The sequence below is a fragment of the Lepidochelys olivacea genome (assembly GCF_965140295.1).
Source record: "Lepidochelys olivacea isolate rLepOli2 genome assembly, chromosome: 15".
NCBI classification, from domain to species: Eukaryota; Metazoa; Chordata; order Testudines; family Cheloniidae; genus Lepidochelys; species Lepidochelys olivacea.
Window position 1 is genome coordinate 27,593,114 of NC_140425.1, and position 25,941 is coordinate 27,619,054.

A 25,941-nucleotide genomic window follows, 5' to 3' on the forward strand; every position below is an offset into this window, starting at 1 on the left:
TCCGGCTCCAAGGAGCGCTGAAGGGGGGCGGGGCCAGGGTACGGCCGCCCCCTGCCGGCCACTTTTCCAGCCCCCCCCCCCCAATAGGCGTTAATTGCCCGGCCGGCGACCGCCCCTTGGCTCGGCAGCTACTGGGGGTGCAGCTCTCCCCCTTTCGGGGACACGCAGACTCTTTTGCCCTGGAGAACGGGAACGGAGTGGGTTAGTTACTCCATTTCTGCCCTTCGTTAGTGCGGAGGGGGAGAGAGTGTTGAAATATCTGGTTTTTGCACAGCTTGAAGAGGAAGTGTATTTAGTTTTTAGAAGTACTGTATAAGTGGCTACTTATGTGCACTTATAAGTACTTCTGTGCAGTCTAAGGGCACTTCATTTTATCTAATTTTATGATTACATGAAACTTGTCATGATAAAATTATTGTACTTTAATACACTTTAGGGATTTAGAACGATTGAGCTTTTCTGCTGTCATGCAGTAGTGTAATAGGTGAAATTACAGAAAACATATATGCTTGAAACTGAATTCATAAGACATATCTAACAAAACCTGGCACGTAGATGCAGGTGCCACAAGAAGGGGTGTTTCTATGAAGGTGACTAATATCCTGAACATCTTAGGGCAGTTGTTGCTTGTCAGATACAGGGCATAAGATTGTTTTAATTAATCAGTTTATATGCTGTGATGACTGAAGTTAGGTGTATTTAAAACCACTTTATCAGAGAAGCTTTAGCTGCTACTGTATATATATTGCAAGTCATCACAGTAGCAACCCTTTATTAAAAATTTGAACATAACAGTTGCAAAGAGAAATTTCGTAATACTCAAGTACCAACATCAGTTCTGGCCCATCAATTTACAGACTACCTCTGCTAAAACATTTAGCAGGAAAAGTCTTTGGTATGAAGTTACTTAGTTATTTGTCACAAAGGTGTGGTTACAATCAGATGAAACAATATCTTTCAACATCAATATAATGCCTACATTGAAGAAATTTGGGCCCTAGGCCTAGAGGTGGTTTGGTTTAACCACAATTTGAATTTCTCTCAAGCCAGTTACATTATAATACTACTAAGAAATCAGTTGAAGTCTTTCTAAAAGATGAATTATCTTTATTACATGATTGACATAACTAGTTACAGTTTCATAGTATAAAGCTGAAAAAAAGAGCTAGGGTGTGTTGTTCAGCCAGGTTGACACATTTATTCACAATACTTTTTCCTAATATTCAGTTTCTTAATTAGCACTGTATTTAAATTCAGCAAACATTTATCTTTAAGCATATAGGCCTGGTTTGAACTCTATCAGTTTTATACTAGCAGCAAACCAGAAGTCAGATTTCCAGATACTGTTTATTCCAGACTCGTACGTATTAAGTGAACTAACCATATGAGCCAGTATAGCATGAGACTGGTAGGAGTCATGCAAATCTTATCTTACAGTATTTGTTGCAAAAAGCTTGTCCTACATTCTTTCAGTGCTCCTTGCTCTATCAACCCTTTTAATATGAAACTATTAACAGATCTTGGGAACTTGAGGCCCATTTCTGATCTCACTTTTAATTTACACCAATTTAAATAACTCCACTAAAGTCAGAGGAGTTACACAAGTGTAAGTGCATCAAACTGATTTCCACTTGGATCTAAAAAGGGGGGAGGGGGAAGGGTCAAGTGAGAATACAGTTTTACTAGGCTGTCAATTAATTGCAGTTAACTCATGATCACACTTAATAGAATACCAATTGAAATTTATTAAATATTTTTGGATTTTTTTCTACATTTTCAAATATATTGATTTCAATTACAATACAGAATAGAGAGTGTACTCTGCTTACTTATGTTATTACAAATATTTGCACTGTAAAACAGTATTTTTCAGTTCACCTCATACAAGTACTGTAGTGCAATCTTTACCATTAAAGTACAATTTACAAATGTAGATTTTTTTGGTTACATAACTGCACTCAAAAACAATGCAAAACTTTAGACCCTACAAATCCACTCAGTCCTACTTCTTGTTCAGCCAATCATGAAGACAAACTTGTTTGTCTATATTTACAGGAGGTAATGCTGCCCACTTATTTACAATTTACAGAAAGTGAAAACAGGCGTTCATATGGGACTTTTGTAACCGGCGTCACAAGGTATTTACATGCCACATGTGCTAGAGAGTGTCATATACCCTTTTATGCTTCAACCACTATTCCAGAGGACATGCTTCATGCTGAGGACACTTGTTAAAAAAAAAATAACGCGTTAATTTTGTGACTGAACTCCACGGGGGAGAATTGTATGTCTACAGCTCTATTTTACCTGCATTTTGCCATATATTTCATGTTATAGTAGTCTCAGGTGACGACTTAGGACTTGTTCATTTTAAGAACACTTTCACTGCAGTTTTGACAAAACACAAAGAAGGTACCAATGTGAGATTTCCAAAGATAGCTACAGCTCTTGACCCAAGGTTTAAGAATCTGAAGTGCCTTCCCAAATCTGAGAGGGATGAGTTGTGGAGCATGCTTTCAGAAGTCTAAAAAGAGCAACACTCCAATGCGGAAACTACAGACCCCAAACCACCAAAAAGGAAAATCAACCTTCTGCTGGTGGCATCTGACTCAGATGATTAAAATGAACATGTGTTGGTCTGTTCTGCTTTGGATTGTTATCAAGCAGAACCAGTCATCAGCATGGATGCATGTCCTCTAGAATGGTGGTTGAAGCATGAAGGGACATATGACTCTTTAGCACATCTGGCATGTAAATATCTTGCAACACCAGTTACAGTGCCATGAGAACACCTGTTCTCACTTTCAGGTGATATTGTGAACAAGAAGCAGGCAGCATTATCTCCTGCAAATGTAAACAAACTTGTTTGTTTGTCTGTCTGAGTGATTGGACTTGTAGGCTCTAAAGTTTTAAATATTTTTGAATGCAGGTTTTTTTTGTACATAATTCTACATTTGTAAGTTCAACTTTCATGATAAAGAGACAGTACTTGTATTAGGTGAACTGAAAAATATTATTTCTTTTGTTTTTTACAGTGCAAGTATTTGTAATAAAAATATAAAGTGAGCACTGTACACTTTGTATTCCGAGTTGTAATTGAAATCAATATTTGAAAATGTAGAGAACATCCAAAAATATTTAAATACATGGTATTCTATTATTGTTTTAGCAGTGCAATTAATCGCGATTAATTTTTTTAATCGCTTGACAGCCCTAATTTTTACTGAATCAGGTCTTAAAACTCTTTAAATTCTGTTACAAAAATAAAAACAGCTGTAAAGAGACAATAACCTCGGTAAGTGAGGAACAACTTTATTTAATTAAATCCCTACCTTCATGCATGAGCATGATAGAACCCCCAGTTGAACTTTGGCAAAAAAGTCACAACAAAAACAAACCAAGCAGCCTATATAGAATGGTGATAATGCCATGGGTAAGGACACCCTACAGTTTACTGCAGAGTAAATGCATTTAGAAGCCTGGCTTTGGCTCTGTCAATTATAACCATGTATTTAAATAAAGGCAGTCTTTCAAAATCACTTCTTCACTTCTCCAAGATCTTCAATGCTGTCATCATCCACCTACAACAAACAGATATTACTTTAAGTGGGCAGAAAAAAGTGTGCATTCCTCACTATGCCCTGCTGTGCTAGGTTCTTTACAGAAAGTCACTCTCTGACGAGCTTCCCATTTAAGGCTCTCACCCTGTGATGAATTTTATGTGAATGTATCTCTGGGTCCATAGAGCCCCACTGAAATCAACAAGGCCAGTCACAGAATCCATTGCATAATGGGCACCAACAAATGGTCAATATACAATGGCAGGAGAGAGACAGATACAAGCCAATAAAAATGTCTGGTTATAATTACATCAATAGAACTCAAACCACTTCTGAACCATCTGAATCTCAGTCCAACTACTTAAACATTAACTAATTTCTCATAGGTAGCAACAGACATATGGTTGAGAAGGAACTTGATTTGTTGGGGAAACATTCCACATACAAGGAACAGAGTGGAAGAAGTCATGGAGATGTTTATATCTATTGAGATATTTGTGTCTTTCATCACTGTAGTATCCGAGCACCTAGCAGCAGATAATTATGTAATTTTTTGGAAGATAAACGGATATTTGGGTGTCAGGTTCTTATGAAGGATTAGGTACTGTTTAGGAGTGGACATATCAAGGTAGACCACTGGCCCTCTTAGTTTGGCATCTTACATTTCTACTTGTGTCCAGGATGGAAATGAAAAACTAAAACAATTTTCAGAATCATATCAGAAGAGCATGGGCTACAGCCTTATGACTTAACTAGTAATTTCATGACTATGACGTGATAAAAATCAGTCACATTTACCTCAGGCCACTTCTCCTGGATTACATCAATAATGTCATCTGTAAAGTCCCCCTGAATTATGATTTCATCTTCTCCTGTTACTGAGGCACCGCAAGAGAATTTCTGAGCAAAAAACCTTTGTGCTTCCTTCAGATCAATTTCTGTTTACATAGAAGAAATTTATAGAATTAAAGACAGTATCATAAGGTCTTCTCTAGCTTAAACATACAAAATTTAAACCTGGATTTAATTAGGAAGATATCAGTAGCAACTAGTTTCATCATAGTTAAGGTTGTGCCAAGGTTTCTAGTTAAAGCAGATCTGTAAGTGTGTAACATTTCAGGACCATTTATTCTCTGAATTTGGCATAACTTTTCAGAGGACATTTTAATTTTCTCTAATATTTCTTCTCTGAGTGGTCGCTACAAGTTCCCACTCTTGGGATGAAGCAATGCTGCATGGTTGGGGCATCCCAAAAGTGGGACTGTGCAGAACTCATCTCAAATAACTCTGGTTAGAGATGAAAAAAATTTGATTTTTAAGGAGAGAGGGGTCTGGAGAAGCAGAGACAGGAGCACAGAAATAGCAGGACAGTAGAGTGAAATCAGAAGCAGGAAGAGAAAGTGACTCAAAAGAAGTTTAACAAATTTATTTGGGCATAAGCTTTTGTGGGCTACCATAGCGGTCCCACTGACTTGAAGGTATAAATTGTCCCCAAATCTGAAATAGTTGTGGGTGAGGACAAAGTCAAAGTTCAGTTCACCTACATGAACTACAGAACTGGAATTAATTTGCAAACTGGACACCATCAAATTAGGCCTGACTAAAGACTGGGAGTGGATGAGTCATTGCAAAACCTAATTTTACCATACTAATTTCCCCCTACTGTTACTCACACCTTCTTGTCAACTGTTTGAAATGGGCCACCCTCATTACCACTACAAAAGTGATTTTTCCTCCCTTGGTATTCTACTGTTAATTGAATTGTCTCATTAGACTGACCCCCCACCTGGTAAGGCAACTCCCATCTTTTCATGTACTATGTATAAATATATCTGCTACTGTATTTTCTACTCCATGCATCTGATGAAGTGGGTTCTAGCCCACAAAAGCTTATGCCCAAACAAAATGTGTTAGTCTCTAAGGTGCCACAAGGACTCCTCATTGTTTTTGCTGAAACAGACTAACACGGCTACCACTCTGAAACCTGTCAAAAGAAGTTTGTTGCTGAAACTTTTCCTGCTAATATGAACCAACAAAAATGTTGAGTTAATATAACTCAATGGTCAAAAGCAAATGCAGTTAGACTAATGAAGTGTTCATTTGGCAAACTCACCAAAAGTTGCAAGGCCACACACTCTTGTGACATATTTCTTCTTTGCTCTAGGAATTTTAGCTATTGTAACTTTCTGTGGTACAGTCTTCTTCTTCTGTTTTATCTGACCCCTTCCACCTTTGAGATAGGACAAAATTAAATCAGTATCTAAGTAATCATTTCATATACTGCGCTTGCACGTCAGAAAAACAACCTGAAATATGCAAAAAATTTTCACTTAGTAATTTTGAAAAAGTTGCTTATCACCCTTACCTCCATTTGTAAAGCTATACATTCCCATACAACACTTAAATTATAATAAACATTACATATGTTGCCTAATATGTTATATCAATATAGCTACAACATTGCAGCGTTGTTGTAGCTATTATTGATAATATAGCATATCTCACAGTTGTCTTAATCATGCCATAAAGTTACAATATTACAAGAACCATTAATACACGGTCAGCTAAGGGTGAAACATTAATTTTTATTTCTTATTCCTACTTATAACAGTATTGACCAAAGGACATTAAGTCTGAGAAGGATTAAAACATTACAGATGCAGGAAACCGGACTTCAGTACTCAGTGTTAAAATAGTTTTGTGTACTATATACACTCACACCTAGCCAATCAGAGAGAGTTAATTCCTGTATTAAAATGCAGCATTTACAGCAAACCTTTAATAGTTATAAGCAGGTAACATTTTCACTATCCTAGTACTCACAGTGGATTTAGTCAACCCTGCAGTCTAATACATGACTACAAATTTTCCTGGTTTTTCAGCTTTACTGAAGCCCTTTTATCTCACGCAGACACACGGAGCCTTTAGACCAAGTTATTTGGGCCAGAGACCGTCAGCCATGTACATCTTTGTACAGCACCCAGCACAAGGGAGCCCCAGTGTTGACTGGGCCCTTTGGATGACGTAGCAATGATCTGAATGACCAGGAAATACAATTTGCATCTTTTATATGCATTTGGTATTGTTACTACCTTGACTCTTGCCAGGCTGCCTGACATTCTCAGCACTGTGCACCATATATCTGCACCAATTTGCAGGAATATTCACATACAGGATTTGTTCTGTGCACCATTACCTCAAAAGCTAATAAATTAGTTTTATAAAATGATCCAAGAGGTTGAGAAGTTGTGCTAGAGTGCACTGTCCCAAAGTAGACAAAGATTCTACAAACTGCATATGTAAGACATGGTTCTAAGTTTATGGGCTAGATTAATACCACAATCAGCTATTTAGACCTTGCCTCTCTTTTGCTTTTTCTTCTCCTCCTCTTCTCCTGCTGTTCCTTGACCTTCTCCAAATCCAGTCTCCTGTTTTGGTGAATTTTCTTATTACATAAAAAAAATAAAAGTTTAATAAGTAGGACTCCCACATGTCTTACATATTGCATCTGCAAAGTGATTCTCAGGCTTAGTAAGATGTTACTTTAACGCGTATTCTATCAATGCAGTATCCGATCTGCAGACATTTGTTTTGTGCATGGCATTATATCACCACATTTGCACAAATAAGACATCAAACATTAAGAAACCTTAGCCTCAGGCTACATTCTTTCCAAAGTAGCCTCTCCATATAATAGTTTTTAGGAGAGAGATTAGTATCAACATTGTCATTAGTGTTCCACTCTAAACATTTATTTTCACCAGTAATACTTCTTGTTTAGAATCCCAATAGATAGCATTTATTACTTTTCCACCTATGGGTAGTTTAACATTGAACTCACTCACCAGTCAAGTTAATAGCAATTCTAGATGTAATCTTAACTGAACAGATGACTGGATACAATAGGAAATTTCCGTGTAGCCCTGGGAGGAAGCTGTATGTGTCATGTTAAACATTATTTGACAGAATATAGCGTATTCTCACATGTTGTCAAGCTTTTTATTCTTTTACAGCACCCAAAAGTATACAAGGCCTTCACAGAAGCTGTAAAACATCATACCACCTCCCTTAAGCAGCTTAATCTAAATTTTAGACTTGACATGACCAGAGAAGGGAGATGAATAGTAGGGTGGTAAAGATTATTACAGTACAATTACATGGATCAGAGAATGGACAGAAGTAGAATGTTCAATTTCAGCAGTGTACCATAATATATAATTCTCACAGGATGTAGGGTTTTGTTTACACATGCAACCCTCTGTCTTTAGGTCACAAGCCCTGATTAACTGGAAAAATACAGAAAGATTCTTACCTACAGTAAGTTTTGCAAATTCATTTGGAAAATTCTTCTCTAACCATTGTCTGCATTTAGCCACATCAGGCATGTATTCACAGTACTAGTGGGGAAAGGCCACATATAAATTATCTGAGAAATTACAAAATATACCACTAATACACAGTGAGAATCTGATTAACAGGCAAATTAGCAGCAAGATAAAATGCAAGCTGTTTCTTCATTTTGCTTGGGGACATGCACTTCAGTTGATTTGTTAACTGGCAGTAAAGTTTTAGGTCTGGATTATGGAGTGAAATGGAGCTGGTGTATAAGCAGGATTTATGGAGTAGTTTGGATGGGGTGCAGGAAAAAAAGCAGAAGCAAGTAACATAGGATCATGGGGGGAGGGATAGCTCAGTGGTTTGAGCATTGGCCTGCTAAACCCAGGGTTGTAAGCTCAATCCTTGAGGGGGCCATTTAGGGATCTGGGGCAAAAATTGGGGATTGGTCCTGCTTTGAGTACAGGGTTGGACTAGATGACCTCCTGAGGTTCCTTCCAACCCCGATATTCTATGATCAGACTAATTGATTAGTGACTGTGCTCTGCACCACCTTACAGGAGACATGTTCAATTCTTCAGACCAACAGGGGCTGGGCAAGACAAACTATGAAGACTGTCGTTTGCTACCCAGGAGGCTGGAGGAAAGTCGTCCTGTATAGCTCAATGGTGTCTCCTAGATCAACACTGACTGGTTCCAAGGGAGCTCTGCACATTCTTCTTCAGCCAGATAGTGGCTGCAGCATAGAACTTTAAAGGTTGAAGTATAGCAAGCAGAGAAGGGCAGCAAAAATCCCCATAGTTGGTACATGGAGGACCAGGTTGGAGGAGGGAGAATAAATCCAAATGTGAAATGAACTCACCTCTGTTGGCAATGAACAGACTGGGGAAGGAAAAGAAGGAGATTATTAAGAAATTTAAATTCTTCACCCATTAATATTTCATATCAAGAACAATCTGTCATTTTAATCTTTGGGTGACTTTTTATGCCATTAAGTTGACATCCATTAACCACATTGCTCTGTTAGCAACTCAGCACCCAGCCCTGAGTTCTGAAAAAGTACCAAAATGTTGTACCTCTCTGCTAAATCATATCCTAAAAACAAGAGAAAGTATACTCTGTCTTATCAACTCTCCAAAATATTCTCACTATTGTTTTTCCCTATCCATTACATTCTAGTGGTTACCTTTCTTTACTACTGGATCATGCTGCCTACCTATAGTCCTAGTACTGGACATGCAGAAATAACAAAATGAAGATGCCACTGTGAATACACAATCTATATTCTATAATTCTGCATCTATTTTACACTAAGGCAATGCATTTGTCTGAGCCTGAATGCCCTAAATTCAAACTTCAGGAAAGGCAGACCACAATGCATTGTAGAGACCAAACCTGCCCTAGCAAGAGGGATGGACAAAGTGATCCAGTGGGTGTTTGCCCCTTGAGCCCATCATAATACACAGCTTTCAAGAATACACACCATGCATTTTCTTCATATGCACTCTTAATACTAATAAGTAATAACGTCGGTGTCTGCATAATACAGAATCAAGAATTGCGAGGTTGGATCTCTTGGAGCTACTGCAGACGAACAGTTGGTGTCTCAACTACAATTTTTAATAGCCTTTAATATCTGATACTTTACATATAAAATCCTATAGCTATATTATGAGGCTGTAACATAAAAAGATAAAAGCCAGGAAGTTTGCACGTGAGGACAAAAAACTTCCTTAACTGAAGAGTGCACAGAGTGACCACAACTTTGAATCTTCTCACTTGCTTAGCAATAAGAATGCCACTCTAGCATGAAGCAACCTAGTATTGCAATTCTGGCCCTCCTGAGCTGTGCCAAGCTAGGAAGTGATTCTGTGAGGTACTCCAAGAGGAGTGAAAACTAAGAAGTCCAACACATTTTGATTTGTGACTAAAGTCCAGATTTAGACATCATTTAGATTTACTTGAAATGGAAACACCTCAACAGGGCTTTTTCCTGTTAAGTCAAACACATCTGTAGTGCTACAGAACTAAATCGTCTTTTAAACCCAAGATCCAGAGGATGAAAGGCCAGTGAAATAACCACCAAGCCCTTGCCGCAAAAAATGATGTTTATTTTGTTGAGGTCAACCAGAGTTTCAGTTTTCTCTTACTAGTCATTTGTTCAGACACTATGCATTAGAATCAAGGCTCAGCATGAGAGTAATTTCTATGCCCAGGGAGAAGAGCGAGCAGAGGGTGCCCAGATCTTTCAGGCAAATACGGAGACACAACTTCTCCTTGAGGCAGATGATATTTGCCACAGGAGATTACTGGATCATCTATTTAATTTTGCTGCCCCAAAGAGAAGCCAATATCCAAGGAGAAGGGTAGAGACCCAAAATATACCTAGCCAACTAGGTTATTTTTTTTAAATTAATTTTAATTTATCTATATTATATATATAGCAGAGTAGCAGCCGTGTTAGTCTGTACCTGCAAAAAGAACAGGAGTACTTGTGGCACCTGAGAGACTAACAAATTTATTTGAGCATGAGCTTTCGTGGGCTAAAGCCCACTTCATCAGATGCATAGAATGGAACATATAGTAAGTAGTATACACATACACTATATATAAAAAATAGCTCATCTTAATTAGTCTCTTACTCCACCTTTCCATGTTTTCTGTGTGTGTGTGTGTATATATATAAATACACACACACACAGAGAAAATATGAAAAGGTGGAGTAAGAGACTAACTAATTAAGATGAGCTAATTATATGTATAAACAAACTCAAAATTATTCAGTTCCTTTTTAAATCTGGCCATAATATTTGACTCTGATCTCATATAACAGTGGATAAAGCAGGCAGACCCAACTGTACAGAGAATTTCCTTCCCTTAGTTCTAGTTTTATTACTAGTATTACAGTAATACCTAGATGCCCCAGTCAGGATCAGAGCTGCTTTGCAATAGGCACTTTACTCTGTACAGAAAAGGTCTCAGCCCAGAAGCGTATACAATCCAAGAGTGATGCCCATTAATTTAAGAGAGCAACTCCTTCTTCTTGAATAGGAAGCCATACCAATTGAGAAGTCCTGTTTAACCCACCACAAATTCAAAGTACTGTCACAAATGCTCTCGGTAAACACCAGGTAACAATACTTTGAATACCAATGCTAGGTTAAGAGTAAACACACATATCTGTAGCATGAAGCATTACAGAGAGGAGACTGCACAGTGCAAAAAGCAGACCCTTCCCCCAGTTCTGCAAGCTGAGACTTATGACTTGGAAGTGGATCTCTCTATCACCACCTGCACTGAGCTATCATCATTTATACAGCACCAGAGGCATCATATGTAAGTGCCTCCTCAGCACTTGCCTCCACAGTAGAGGACCCGGAGGGGATAGTCTGCATCTGACCTGGCGTTGCTCCTTAGGTCTCCTTTGTAGTCAGGGACTGTGGACTCAGCTGTATCCGTTGCCATCTCACAAACCTGCAGGCCACAAGAGGAAAAAACATAAACTACAAATTCTTATTTTAAATTGCTGAAATATAGGAGGATGAAGAGTAAGTCATCTTCCCTAATGTGCCCATTTTAGAGGGCTGCAGAGGCTCAGAGATTAAAGCTCATGTAGCTACAAGGATGGGGGAGGGAGCAATTGGAAAGAGTGGAATGGGACAAGAAACAACATATGGGGACTCAGTGTCATGAGGTTGTGGGTGCACAGAGAATGAAATATAAGGAGGGACATAGATACACAGCATATAAAGGAGGGGTATGGAAGTGAAACATGCAGATTGGGGTGGAGTGAAGTGAGATGTGGGGTGTTGTGCTGTGACAGTTGAGATAATAGTGGGTGCGTTGAGGGGACTATAGGTACATCAAGAGATGGAGTGGTTATAGTCAGCATTAGAGGGATTGGGACAAATGTTGGGGTGCTTGTAGGAAACATGAAGGAATTGAAGGCATATGGGTCAGAGGGGCAGTGAAAAACAATGTGGGGCCTGGGCGCGTTGGTGGAAATGTGGAACATGCCAGGGAGGGTGGAGCAGACATAGGGTGACCCGATATCCTGATTTTATAGGAGCAGTCCCAATATTCGGGGCTTTGTCTTATATAGGCACCTATTACCCCCTACCCTGTCCCAATTTTTCACACTTGCTATCTGGTCACCCTAAGCAAACAGGATGAGCCATACTTGGGAGATCAAACCAATGTGGGGGGGTGAGGAGTGCCAGTAGAGGGAGGATCAGAGAGATCAGGATGCAGAGTACCGAGGGTCAGGTACTGACAGGGCAGAAGCAGGATCAGATCAGATGAAGGTGGGGGTGGAGATGGAGTCGGGGAGGGGAGACCTGGCAGTGGTGGAGAGTGCTAGGGGGAGGGGGAGTGTTAGACAGAACCAGGGTGGGAAGGGGCTAGGGGGTGAAGAGCATCTGAAGGGGCAAAGGTGCTGGGGGCTCACAGGAAGTCAGGGTGGAGAGGGATGCTGGAGGGGTGAGAGTCAGGGTGGGGAGGAGGTGCCGGGGGGGTCAGAGGGAGGGAAGCAAGGGATGTCTCAGAGGGAGGGGTGTCGGGGGGGTGTCTGAAGGGAGTGAGGAGTATCTGAAGGGGAGGGGTCAGAGGGAGTGATGGGTGTCTGAAAGGGAGGGGTGCGAGGAGGGGTCAGAGGGAGTGATGGGTGTCTGAAAGGGAGGGGTGCGAGGAGGGGTCAGAGGGAGTGAGAGGTGGTGGGGGAAGGGGAGGGGTCTCGGGAGGAGGTAAGAGGGGTGTCTGAAGGGGAGGGGTCTCGGGAGGAGGTAAGAGGGGTGTCTGAAGGGGAGGGGTCTCGGGAGGAGGTAAGAGGGGTGTCTGAAGGGGAGGGGTGCGGGGGGGGGGGGTTCACAGGAAGTCAGGGTGAGGAGGGATGCCGGGTGGGTCAGAGGGAGCGAGCGGTGCCTGATGGGGAGGAGTCCGGGTGGTGGGGGGAGGTGTCAGAGGGAGTGAGGGGTGCCTCAGAGGGAGTGAGGGGTGCCTGACGGGGAGGAGGGGGGTCAGAGGGAGTGAGGGGTGCCTGACGGGGAGGAGGGGGGTCAGAGGGAGTGAGGGGTGCAGAGAGGGGTCAGACGGAGTAAGGGGTGCCGGGAGGGTGAGGGGTGTCTGACGGGGTGAGGGGTGCGGAGAGGGGTCAGACGGAGTAAGGGGTGCCGGGGGGGTGAGGGGTGTCTGACGGGGTGAGGGGTGCGGAGAGGGGTCAGACGGAGTAAGGGGTGCCGGGGGGGTGAGGGGTGTCTGACGGGGTGCAGAGAGGGGTCAGACGGAGTAAGGGGTGCCGGGGGGGTGAGGGGTGTCTGACGGGGTGAGGGGTGCGGAGAGGGGTCAGACGGAGTAAGGGGTGCCGGGGGGGTGAGGGGTGTCTGACGGGGTGCGGAGAGGGGTCAGACGGAGTAAGGGGTGCCGGGGGGGTGAGGGGTGTCTGACGGGGTGAGGGGTGCGGAGAGGGGTCAGACGGAGTAAGGGGTGCCGGGGGGGTGAGGGGTGTCTGACGGGGTGCGGAGAGGGGTCAGACGGAGTAAGGGGTGCCGGGGGGGTGAGGGGTGTCTGACGGGGTGAGGGGTGCGGAGAGGGGTCAGACGGAGTAATGGGTGCCGGGGGGGTGAGGGGTGTCTGACGGGGTGAGGGGGGTCAGACGGGGAAGGGCGCCGGATATCGGGCGGGGTAGGAAGGAGTGCGGTGCAGACCGGGGGAAGGGCCCAGCGGGAAGCCCCCGCGCCTCGCAGGGCTCATTACCCGGTTGGCCCCTCACGCCGCAGTCTTGGGGGGAGGGGGCGGCTCCTCCTCCTGCTGCTGCCTCCGACCCCAACAGCACATGCAGCTTCCCGACCAGCACCGCGAGAACGTCCCGGGGCGCCGCCGCCGCTTTATCGCGAGAGCTCGAGGGAGAGGCGCCGCCAAGCCTCGCTCTGTGTGACGTGAAGGAAGGGAGGAGCCTGGTTTTGGAGGGGGCGATGTGGGGGTGAGACGCTCGCCATGGGAAGTTACTGAGCTACTAGGGCCTCCGTAGAGTGAACTTGGGTGGGGGCGGTGTAGGAGGCTAAGGTGCATTCTCTAGGTTCGGCACCTGGAGGGGAGACAATTGTTGATACCAGAGAGAGTCAGCTGGGGGCGCTTCTTTCAGTGCTGGGTCTATTGGCACCGCAAGGCGGGAGAAGGGATGTGTGCTGTGCCCCCCACCTTGGGTAAGAGTGGGATCTAGCACCCTACAGGATCAGCATACCTGTGATCTCTGCACCTTCCTGTTCCCTTGTGAGTGTGGATAACTACAGTCTGACCCACTCAGACTTTTAAAAGTCAAGCAGAGTGTTGCCATAGTAAACAATACACAAAAACTTCTCTCTGGCACGTTATGTCCACAGGTCTCAATACACTTTTTTTGAAGCAGGTAAATTATCGTCATCCTCATTTTACAGAAGGAGGCAGGGGCTGGTGAAGTGACTTTCCCAAAGCCGTTAAAAGTCCCCTTGGCAGTGCTGTCTAGCTAAGGCAAGGCTAGTCCATACCTGTTCTGATTCCACACAGCACCCTGGAAGCGGCCAGCAGCAGGTCCCGCTCCCAGGTGGGGGGCCACTGGAATCAGCGCACAGCCCCTGCCCTGAGCACCAGCTCTGCACTCCCAATGGCCAGTTCCTGGCCAATGGGAGCTGGGGGGCAGTGCCTGCAGGCAAGAGCTGCGGAGAGGAGAGCCGTTTGCGTACCTCTGCCTAGGAGCCAGACCTGCTGGCTGCTGCCAGGGCACAGCCTGGTCCATGGTGCCAGGACAAGCAGAAATCTGCCTTAGCACCCCCGCTGTGCCACTGATTGGGAGCCACCGCAAGTAAGCCTGTGCCCCAGCCCCACACCCCAATCCCCTACCCCAGTCCTGAGACTACCCCAAACCTGGAGTCTCCTCCTGTACCCCCAGTCCAGAGCCCTGACCCTGTCCCGCACCCCAACCCCCTGCCTCAGCCCAGAGCCCGTCCCACACCCCAAGCCCCTCAGCCTCAGCTCTGTTGGGTCGTGGACATCAACAATTTTCTTCAACTGCGTCACCAGACCACTGTACTAAGGTATATCTCTGACTCTCTTTTATAGGAGAGATGTATAGCATGTGCCGGGGTGGGGCGTGGTTAAGGGGCAGAGGTAAGCTTGCTTGGCGTGCTAGATTATTCAGTGAGCTCCCTCCGGTAGCAGTGTGCACGTGAGCTAAAAGGGAGGGTGGTAGATGGCAGACCCAGCTCCCAGCAGAATTGCCAATGGGAACAAAGGAGGCTATAAGGATCTTCCTAGTCAAGGTGTCTGTTTTAGGGGTCCTGATCTTGTAAATCTTTACTCACACGAATATTCCTTACCCAGGCAATTCGCTTCATTGTACAAACTACTTAGATGAGTAAAACCTTGTGGGATTGGGTCCCAAGTGTGTATATAGAAGACAGGTATGGAGAGCTCCCCAAAGGATGTATCAGAAATTCATCAAAGGAAGGCAAAACACTGAGCCAAATCCGGCTCGCCTAACTCGTGTGAGCAGTCCTGCTGAAGCCAATGAGTCTCAGCCCATGGGATTTGGCCCATTCTCTACATTCAAATACCCCCAGTATAACACAGTTACTGGAACCACTTAGTGATATATTGATAAGAGGAACCTGGTGAAATCCCCTGCTCTCTATCCCCTGTGGCCCTGGGCTGTAGATGTTCAGTGACTCCCAGTTAGGGGGATGTACAGTCTCGCATAGGTTTCAGAGTAACAGCCGTGTTAGTCTGTATTCGCAAAAAGAAAAGGAGGACTTGTGGCACCTTAGAGACTTACCAATTTATTTGAGCATAAGCTTTTGTGAGCTACAGCTCACTTCATCGGATACATACTGTGGAAAATACAGAAGATGTTTTTATACACACAAACCGTAAAAAAATGGGTGTTTATCACTACAAAAGGTTTTCTCTCCCTCCACCCTACTCTCCTGCTGCTAATAGCTTATCTAAAGTGATCACTCTCCTTACAATGTGTATGATAATCAAGGTGGGCCATTTCCAGCACAAATCCAGCATACAGTGCTGTGCAGTCAGTTTACACTGACATTTGCTGAACAAACCTGTGACTCACTGGGCTGAGCACAAGCCGGGGACCCAGGAGCTCAGAGGCTAAGGCTGGCTCTGCCAACAGCCATAAAGGCCTTGGCTGTTTCACCTTCCAGGCACGTCACCAAACTATCCCTCTCTGCCAGCAAAGGTATCAGTTCAGCGGGCCTCGGGCTCCTCCGCAGGGGCGAACTGGGCTGAGCAGCGCGATTCAGACTCTGCAGGAAGCTTGAGCCCTGCGTGTCTCCGTACACTAGGAACTGCGTGTGTGTATAGCGTCTGTCCGCCACGCTACGGGATCGCGGAGTAGCCAATTCCTGCCGCTCGGTCGCTGTCTCTGCGTTGCGCTGGGCTCGGGGAACGGAGCAGGCAGGCATGCCTCGCTTCGCTCAGCTGGTCATGGGTCCGGCGGGCAGTGGGAAGGTGAGACCGGCCCCTCCCTGCCTTGTACCGGTGGGGTATTTGGGGGTGTAACTGGGGAGTGTGGGGGTAAGGGGTAGTTGGGGTAATTGGGGGCATGGGTGTAACGGGGTTTGGGGTAACTGAAGTGGAAGTTGCCATGTGCCATTGTCGGAGATTGTTGCAATTTAAAATGATGTAAAGCGGTGGTGGCTCTTCAGATAAAATAATACTTTGAAGTAGCCTACAAATAACCCTTTGCATTGCACTTGCATCGCTCCTTCTGAGGATTGGAAGGTGCTATACAGTGGAGGTATTATCCCTATTTCACAGCCAGGAAAACTGAGGCATAGAGGGGCAGTAACTTTCCAACATACACAGCAAGACAGGCAGAGTTGGGAGTGGAACCTGGGAGTTCTGATTCCCAGACCCTTGCTCTGACTGCTATACAGTTGCCTCTCCTTTCAGGTGTAAAATTGCAACACCTTTTAGGTACTTTCAGCTGTGTACTAAGGTTTCTATTTAAATTGCAGAGCACTTACTGTTCCACCATGGTCCAGCATTGTGCAGCCATAAACCGCTCTGTGCAAGTTGTTAACCTAGACCCTGCAGCAGAATTCTTCAATTATCCTCTGATGGCTGGTGAGTTGTGCTTGGGATCACTTTCTTAATTTCCCATACTCTCAGAACTGCCGAAAACAGGTAAAGAATATAACACTTCTTACTCAGGATGAATCAGGCTTGAAGATTGAGTTTTCTTACCTTTTAATAAGATACTTACAGATTTAGTTGTCTAACTTTAACCTGTCTTGATATCAAAGCTGTTCTGGTTTTATTGACAGCGTTCTCCAGAATCTAAATCTGTTTGTTCGTTTGTTTTTTAAATCTAAGTCAAGAAGCAATATATACATATTTTAGGCATTTGGAGACTGTATTAGTAGGACCTACAAAAATACTCTTCCTGAATCTACAGCAGTATTTAACAAACTTCTTAGAAATAGTCAGCTTTACTGTTTCCCCTGTATATTCAGTGAGTTTCTCTTGTTTGTTTGAGGGGTTTCTCACATGGCAAAAGGGAAAAGAAAAACCCTTTTAAACAAAAAAGTAGGAATTTGTGACTGTAAAATCACAAAAATTGTGAAAAGGCTTGTGGGGATGGGGGAGCTGGTATAGCACCTGAAACAAATTTAGTTGGTCATGTTTGTTTTGAGAATTACGTTTGTTGTAGGAATTTACCTCTGGAACGTATGTACCCAGTGTTGAAAAAACAAACAAACACAACATGCATCTTTTATTGTAGACATTCGAGAATTAATTGAAGTGGATGATGTTATGGAAGATGACTCCTTAAGGTTTGGCCCCAATGGTGGTTTAGTATTTTGCATGGAATACTTTGCCAATAACTTTGACTGGCTTGAGGATTGTCTTGGCCATGTGGAGGATGACTACATACTCTTTGATTGCCCAGGTAAACAAAATTCTGTACTCTGGTGCCCTCATTTTTTCTTATCTGATGTGTAACTCTTAGATGATTTTTGCTTGTAATGCTAATTTGCAGATAAAGTCTTTTTTGTACTGTTGTGTTGTTCAGTGCCAAAAAGTCACTTATTATTTTGATATAAATCTATCCAAGATCAAGTAGAATTCTCTAAAAAGAAAGATCACACATTCTGTGCTAGATTTCACTCATTTTAATAGCAATATCCCATGTCTATCTGTTAGTTCATAATCAAATATCATTATAACATACTGGCACTGTCTCTGCATTAGCTTTACATTCCTACATACTAATTATGGATGTGTCCTAGGTCAGATTGAACTCTATACTCATTTGCCAGTGATGAAACAGCTGGTGGAGCAGCTGCAGCAGTGGGAATTCCGTGTCTGTGGAGTTTTTCTTGTTGATTCTCAGTTTATGGTGGAATCTTTTAAGGTATCCGTTTTAAATCGATTGTAACAATGAAGTTTATAATTTATAGAAGAACAATTAATCTGGGGAAGTGAATAACTATATTCAAAAGCAATCATAATGTTTTTTTCACCTATCTGGAACTCTCCATTGTTACATTTCTGTAAACCTGAATATTGTTTATGGCCTAATGGTTCGGGGGTGGGGCGGGAAGTGGGAGTCAGGCATTCTGGGTCTTTTTTCCCGGATCTCATATTGCTTGTAGTGTGACACTGTCACTTGCTTAACCTGTAAAATGAGGAAAATTGGCACTTGGAAAAATGAGGCTCTGGAAGTAAGGTTCAGGGACACACCGAGATAGGAATCGAACCCCTGCCCCTCCAGGAGTGGGTTGGCTTCTGACCTGGCAATGTTCTTGGACAAACAAATGTCTCCTATGTTTCATATGTATCTGTAGCTAGTTTTGCCTCTCTGGTAAAAATATCCAGTTCCGGTAAATGAGGGTGTAGTGGTGAGCTGTGTGGAGATGCATAGGGTTGGGTGGAAAAGACTGACAGGGTAAGTTAAAAAGGTATAGTGCAGAATGGGGGGGAAGTGAGATTGGGGAGTGGAGACACTGGCTATCTCTACGCTACAAGCTAAGGATGTGATTCCCCTGCTCATGTACACGTACTCGCGCTAGCTCTCCCCAAGTTAACGCCAGTATAAATAGCAGTGTAAACTCAGTAGCACAGGTAGCAGCAGCGGAGACATGGCTGAGCCATGCCGAGTGCATACTCACCAATTTTAGGTGGGTTTAGACTTGGCACTGTTCAGCTGTGCCTCTGTTCATAGTCATGCTAGCTTGATGAGAACTAGGGTGAGCGTGTGTATGTGAGCAAGGGAATCACATCCCTAGCTTATAGTGTAGATGTAGCCAAAGTATAGGGAAGGAGGCTAAGAATACAAAGCAGGAAAAGAGGGCTAATGGGTGTAGGAAAAGAGAAGAAAAAGAGGAAACACACAGAATTATCTATCCTAGGGAAGGAAAAGGAGAGAGCATAGTATAGTCACTTTATATGTGGGGCTTAGAGGAGTAAGGGTCGTTTTATCCTGGTTAGAAGGTGTCTGCTATATTTTTTTCAAGTCCTTAGGATACCACTTACATTCTGCACTTCAGACAGAAGGTATTAAAGTGCTTTACAAAGGAGCTTGCCCTTTTAAAAATAAATAACATTTAGAGCATACACCTGTGCTCATCATTTATTAACTATTTCAAAGATTCTAGACCTGGGGAAGGTGGGGTTGTTACGGTTTTGTTGCGACACCAAAGCTCTATGAGGGCAGCATCACTACCTGCTTCCTTATATCATGAAGTTTAGTGCATTGTTGCAATGCAGTAGCAGTATATTTACTGCAGTGTTTACTGGGTACCTTTTAAAAATTCTTAAGTTATTGCTGTATATTTGTGTGTCTGTATTTAATTTAGTCACTTTTCTTATTTTGTCAGTTTATTTCTGGTGTCTTGGCAGCCCTCAGTGCAATGATATCGTTAGAGATTCCACAGATCAACATCATGACCAAAATGGATTTGTTGAGCAAGAAAGCTAAAACGGAAATTGAAAAGTAAGTTTTGAAAAATATGTATTCTGTGTTTTGACATCATGAGGCAAGATTCAGGACAAATTCAATCTTATGTCCTCCCAAAGTGAAAATGGAATCTCTGGGGACAGCTTGTGGAGAGCGGAAGCCAGATGGAGGAGTTAAATTGTTGAGACATTTACCATGTAGCCTCTGATAATTTGCAGCTAACTTTGTTGGATGATCTTCTGTATCCATGTGTGTATACACATGGATAGAGAATTGTCTTGAAGAAATGTAAGATCCTTCTGAATTCATTTACAGAGGATTTTGCCTATGTAGTTCAAATCCTAAATTAGAGGTCCTCCTGCTTCATCATATTGTAACTGTTTATAGCAATGAAAATATAGTCCCTTTTCTTTATATGCAAATACCAAGAGCTACATTTCTCCCATAGTCTCTCCAAAAATGTTTTAAATATTCATAGAGCTTTTATGGGTGAAAAACCCACTTCTTTAGCCTAAATAAATCTGTTGCATCTGAAGAAGTGGGTTTTTTACTCACAAAAGCTTATGCCCAAATAAATCTGCTAGTCTTTTAAGGTGCCACCAGGCTCCTCGTTGTTTTTATGGATACAGACTAACACGGCTACCTCCTAATACTTAAATATTCATCTAACCTATAAGTAGAAAATGAAAACTTCAGTGAGTTTGGTACTAGAAATCATAATCTTGTAAGCCATGTTTATACATGTAAGAAAACTCTGTTTTTAAAATAGCATCTGCAAATATGTTCCCGCCTAAAATTAATTAATTAAAAGTACAAAACCACAAGCAATGGTGGCAATGATTTGAAGGTACCATGCATTATTCAAAGTCTTGACAGATGTTTTTCTAATGTTAACAAATACTTTTTTCAGGTATTTAGATCCCGATATGTATTCTGTGATCGAAGATTCTGCAAATATACTAAAAAGCACAATGTTTAAGAAACTGACTAAAGCTATATGTGGATTGGTAAGTGATATGTTGGTGTTTTATCCTAACTGGTGCAATATACTTTTTGAAATTCAATCCTTTATGATTTATAAACATTACAGTATCAGGGTTAATTTTTCTAAACACGCTTATTTTTTATAGTTTCTAAAATATTTAGATCTTTCTCAAAAATGATGTTGTGATACAACTGATTTACTAGTATTGCTGGGAACTAGAGCAGTGGTTCCCAAACTTTTTTCCATCAAGGACCTCTTTAGCATCCAACCCTAAATGTCCTCAACCCCTTCCGTTTTCAGTGCTCCTGGAACACACCTGCCAGCGTGACCTCTCTCACACACTGCATGGGAGGTTACACTGTGCAGAGGATGCTATTTTGAGAACAAAATGGCATCCTCCATGCTGCAAGAGTGCCAGAATGCTATTTTGGTGCATTCCAGCCTTAGCTTCAGGGACTGACCCCCGAATAATGCATGGTGAACCCCGAAAGGTCCGGGGACCCCACATTGGAGACCACTGACCTAGGGAATTCTCAGATTTATGAGTGAAAATGCTGACAAATTGGATTTTTTAAGCCTAGTCTCTCACCATCACTGGATGCTAGACTGAAACTCAGACTCTCTCATAAGTTAAGCATATAGTCAAGATAACATCTAAGTGATCCTGATGTGTAAGCAGTGTAGTGGATTGAACTGAGGACAGGCAGCCAGGAGCTCCAGAATTCTAATCTTGACTCTGTCACTGGTTTGCTATGTGGCCTTTTATCTTGCTTTCCCCATCGGTAAAGCAACTGATCTGTTAGCATACCTGTCTTGTTAGAGTTCGTGTGGATTAATGCTTGTTGTTTGAAGTATTGAGTGTTCTTTATTATTTATTTAACACATCCTCTAAGAGTCATACTTTTGAAAACCTTCCTGCAGATTGATGACTACAGCATGGTTCGATTTTTACCTTATGATCACTCTGATGAGGAAAGCATAAATATTGTGCTGCAGCACATAGACTTCGCCATTCAGTACGGGGAAGATCTAGAATTTAAAGAACCAAAGGTAAAGCCCTTTTGTCTTTTAAAATGTAAAGTTTAAAAAAAACTCAACCCAACCAATTAAATGTAATTCTTTGAGTTTAAGAGGGTTGGTGTTACTTTGAAACATGGGCACTAACACTGCCGAGAAGGATTTGTGCAGCAGAAGAGGAGCTGGCCAGCATTTTCAGCACTGAGCAGGGCAGAGTTTAGTTTATGAATTAACTGTGACATTTAACCTCTGCAATGAAAATGGATGGGTACGGAAAAGCTCTCTTGGCATAGTTCTGCAAGTTTGAAAAATGCATTCTGTGGGCTGCATTATTCATCAAACTAGGTTTCAAATTAATGGAATCCTAGATTTTAAAGCCGGAAGTGACCCTTGGGATCTTCTAGTTTGACTTCTTGCATGACACTGGCCAAAGGATCCCACCCAACAATTTCTGCATCAAGCCCATACCTTTTGTTTGAGCTATAGAATAATATCTAAAATATAGACTCTAATGAGACAGATGCATTAAACTCAGATCAAAGCCATACTTAGTTTTATTACTATTCAGATATTCATGAATCCTGAAGAAATAAATATCTGCCCTTCTTATTCCATTTTGAAATTCAGTTGTTCAGTACTCTTTAAATATACAGGTTTCAGAGTAGCAGCCATGTTACTCTGTATCCGCAAAAAGAAAAGGAGTACTTATGGCACCTTAGAGACTAACAAATTTATTTGAGCATAAGCTTTCGTGAGCTACAGCTCACTTCATCGGACGCATGCAGTGGAAAATACAGTGGGGAGATTTTATATACACAGTGAACATGAAACAATGGGTGTTACCATACACACTGTAACAAAATATACAGTATGCCTGGATTCAGATTTGTTACACTCTAATCCTTGGATCTATAGTATCTAAAAGGACTGCAGAAACCAGATTGCTTCTTGGTATTCCTTGTTACCTGTTTTAAGGAATGTTGTGATTCCTGTTGCAATAGAAATGCCATAGAATAGATGTAACCATAGAAAAAAATTGAACCAATATTTACTTCGTTTATTTTGTGGCAGGAAAATGAAGAAGATAAACCTGCTACCTTAGATGAATATTTTCAAGACCAACTGGATGAGTAAAGGGTGTATATACCAAAAGAAGAGAGAAAATAGCCTGGTTGTAAAATATGCCAAATTAAGGAATCCTTCTCTGAATATTTGTGTGTTTTTTTTTTTTAAATATCAAAACTAAAACTTGAATAACTGGATAGAGGAAGCCAGTCATGCATTTCCACATTATTACTTTAAGAAATAACTGTCGTTATTGTATATAAAATATTTAGCCACAGTCACAATAAGTTAAATTCCATGCAGATGATTACATTTCTTCTTTAAATGCTAGATTGCTTGAAAAATCTGGTGGTTGTAGAGGGGCACTGTCAAAATAAAAATCAGATATATTTTTTTCTTACCCCATTACTAGTAGCTTATTAGTAGGGAGAAAGTTTTAAAAAAATCTAGTTTATTTACCATTTTTTTTATGCTGTTGGCTCATATTTTGTATTTCATTCATCTTAGACAACTAAAGGTGGAGTAGTCATTTTCACTTTCTGGTTAGTTGTGTATTAATTTAGTGTTGTTGGGTTTTGGTTCCCAGCACTGCAGAAAAATGTTTAAAAGCCCCCAATAACATGTTTTTTTAAATCTCATGAAAATGTTGTGATTGATATATCAATCACCAAATTCATACCTGTTATAAATTGATGTAGCTCTCTTGAAGTCAATGCAATTGTACCTGGTTATACCACGTATGAATTTGGTCCATTAGGTTTTTGTTAATCTGCTCACCAATTATTTAATTTCATTTTAAACAACCTACATCATAGACCTATGCAACCTGGCAGTGTCCATCTATCCTCCAAGAGATGTTTTGAAATCCTTAGCCAATGGCAAGTTCTCTGAAAGAGAAATCTGACTTTTAAGCGTTGAGTTAATACTTCAGATTCACACAACTGTTCAGAAAGGTGTGAAAAGCTGTTCTTTGAAGGAAACTGGGGCTATTGCTGTAGTACTCTGTACAATATTTAAATATGAAAAAATACTTTTTCAGATGTTTATATTTCATTCCTTGACTATCACAATGTTTAATAAATTGTATGTACAGGAAAACCAACAATTCCCTTGTTTATCCTTCTAACTTCCTTGGGATTTCTAGTTGGAAGATTTGTTGATTTTAGGAGTTCTTGCCTCATTTTAGCATAACTTTCAGACTAGAACACTTGCATGGTATATTTTAAAGGGGCACTCTTAGGTTGTTTAGGTCTGACACTGTTTGACGAAGCGTGTAAAAAAAAAAAAAATGTGACGGTCACATGACTGCTCCACGGTCATATATGCACACCAGAGAGAATGGTAGTGATATTCACGTAACAAAGTTCATCCTTCCCTCATCTGTATTCTGCCCGCTAATCTGTCTCCCCAGGGACTATTTCTAGCATTCCAAATTGTTGAGCAGCTTCAAAGAGCTGTCACTTTAAAATCAACAAAACAAACGCAGGGAGATATAACTTTTTCCTCCAAAATTAATTACACTGGTTTGGGTTGCAGCACGTGAATCCCGTCCCTTAGCAGCAGAAAAGTCATAGCTTGGAGATAGTGGATTTTGATCCTATCACAGGTAGTAAGCTTTACACTACTGGAGGTAACAAACTCTTTGCAATGGGACACAACATCACTTCTACCTGTTTGTGATTCATCGTGAAATATTTGACCTGAAAGTACAGTGAAATGATTTTAAGGTCATTTTTTTTCTCTCCCTGCAAACCCTGAAGAGTTGTACAACATGTGCCATATACAGAATGACCAGTCATACGGTGTGGTATAAAGGTTTGACACTTGTTTGGAATGACTTGTAAAACTCATTTGTGACACTATCACTCGTGAATAATGCAGCCAGCCTAAACGCATGTTGATAAACATTTCATATGTGTGGTTTACATAAACATAGGCATTTCATCAGTAATCACAGTGGTGGTAAAATGCCTGTGTTCACATATTTGACTCATTGGATTATAAAGAAAGAAAGAAATAAAAGCAAACAAGCTAAATTCAGATGAATTAATGAGAATTGGATGTGACAACTGTAAAAGGACAATTGAAAAAGGAAGAGAGAGTGGAATCCTAACCCTATTGAAGTCACTGGGAGTTGTGCTATTGACTTCAACAGAGACAGGGTTTCACCTATATTCTTCATGCTTCCAAGAGGACATTTTAAAAATTCAGTTGAGGAGGAGAAGTAGAGTAATTGCTGGTTTTCTTTTAAAATACATGTGCTTTCCCTTGTACCGCTATTATATTGTCAACAAGTGATGTGTTGCCAGGGCACGCTCATTTATATATTGCTCCTTTGATTACCTTATTTCAATGCACTAAGGACCAAATCAGTCTTTAGAGGCAAAACTCTCATGGACTTCGGTGGGAGAACTGCTTGAATAAGTGTTGCAGGATTTGGCTCTGTGTGATGATACATGCTTTCAGGCAACCTACTCCAGCTAAGATTCCATGAACAGGAAAAAAATAAAATCCTCTCATGTGCTACTTAAAGTAACTTTTCTGCTGATAAAACTTAAACACAGTGATGCCCACTTAAGAAAGAAAAGCATTTCTAAATTAGATTAAAATTGCCAAGAATTATACAGGGTTGTCCATATTATCTACCAATAATAATTTCAGAGGGCATGCTGTCCAGGCAAGAATTTGGTAGCAAATAAGGCAACTGTATTGTGTCTAATGTTTCTCTCCATAGATAATTCATATTTCAGTGGAACTTGTATTAAACTTATACAATAAAACCTTTGGTGCTTTTGTACAGACATAAAATCCTGTTTGCATATTAACCCTTAAGTAACTTCATGCATATGGAAGCAGTCCCACTGACGTCTCATGAGTAAATTACTCATGTATCTTTGGAGGATTTGGCCCTAAGTGTTAATTGTATGCAAGTCATACAAGTCTACTCTTGGATTTAACTGATAGGCTTATCAAATATTTGTTAGCTTTTTATATGCGAGCATTATTAAATTATATTCTTTGTAGTGATC

The 25,941-nt window shown here is 41.7% G+C and overlaps 2 protein-coding genes across 2 annotated transcripts; one reads left to right on the plus strand and one right to left on the minus strand.

Moving 5' to 3' along the window:
• Positions 1 to 3,291: 3,291 nt before the first annotated feature.
• On the minus strand, positions 3,292 to 13,804 carry DENR (density regulated re-initiation and release factor). Its single transcript, XM_084649327.1, has 8 exons — positions 13,647 to 13,804; positions 11,255 to 11,369; positions 8,758 to 8,777; positions 7,873 to 7,957; positions 6,922 to 7,005; positions 5,674 to 5,790; positions 4,359 to 4,498; positions 3,292 to 3,581 (listed from the first exon to the last, which is right to left on the minus strand). The coding sequence occupies exons 2-8, from the start codon at positions 11,358 to 11,360 to the stop codon at positions 3,537 to 3,539; spliced, it is 597 nt and encodes a 198-aa protein (XP_084505453.1). The 5' UTR covers positions 11,361 to 11,369; positions 13,647 to 13,804; the 3' UTR covers positions 3,292 to 3,536.
• A 2,432-nt stretch (positions 13,805 to 16,236) lies between these two features.
• On the plus strand, positions 16,237 to 25,941 carry GPN3 (GPN-loop GTPase 3). The gene is made up of 8 exons (XM_084649050.1): positions 16,237 to 16,391; positions 16,901 to 17,009; positions 17,668 to 17,835; positions 18,176 to 18,300; positions 19,766 to 19,881; positions 20,756 to 20,852; positions 21,752 to 21,880; positions 22,919 to 25,941. The coding sequence occupies exons 1-8, from the start codon at positions 16,344 to 16,346 to the stop codon at positions 22,979 to 22,981; spliced, it is 855 nt and encodes a 284-aa protein (XP_084505176.1). The 5' UTR covers positions 16,237 to 16,343; the 3' UTR covers positions 22,982 to 25,941.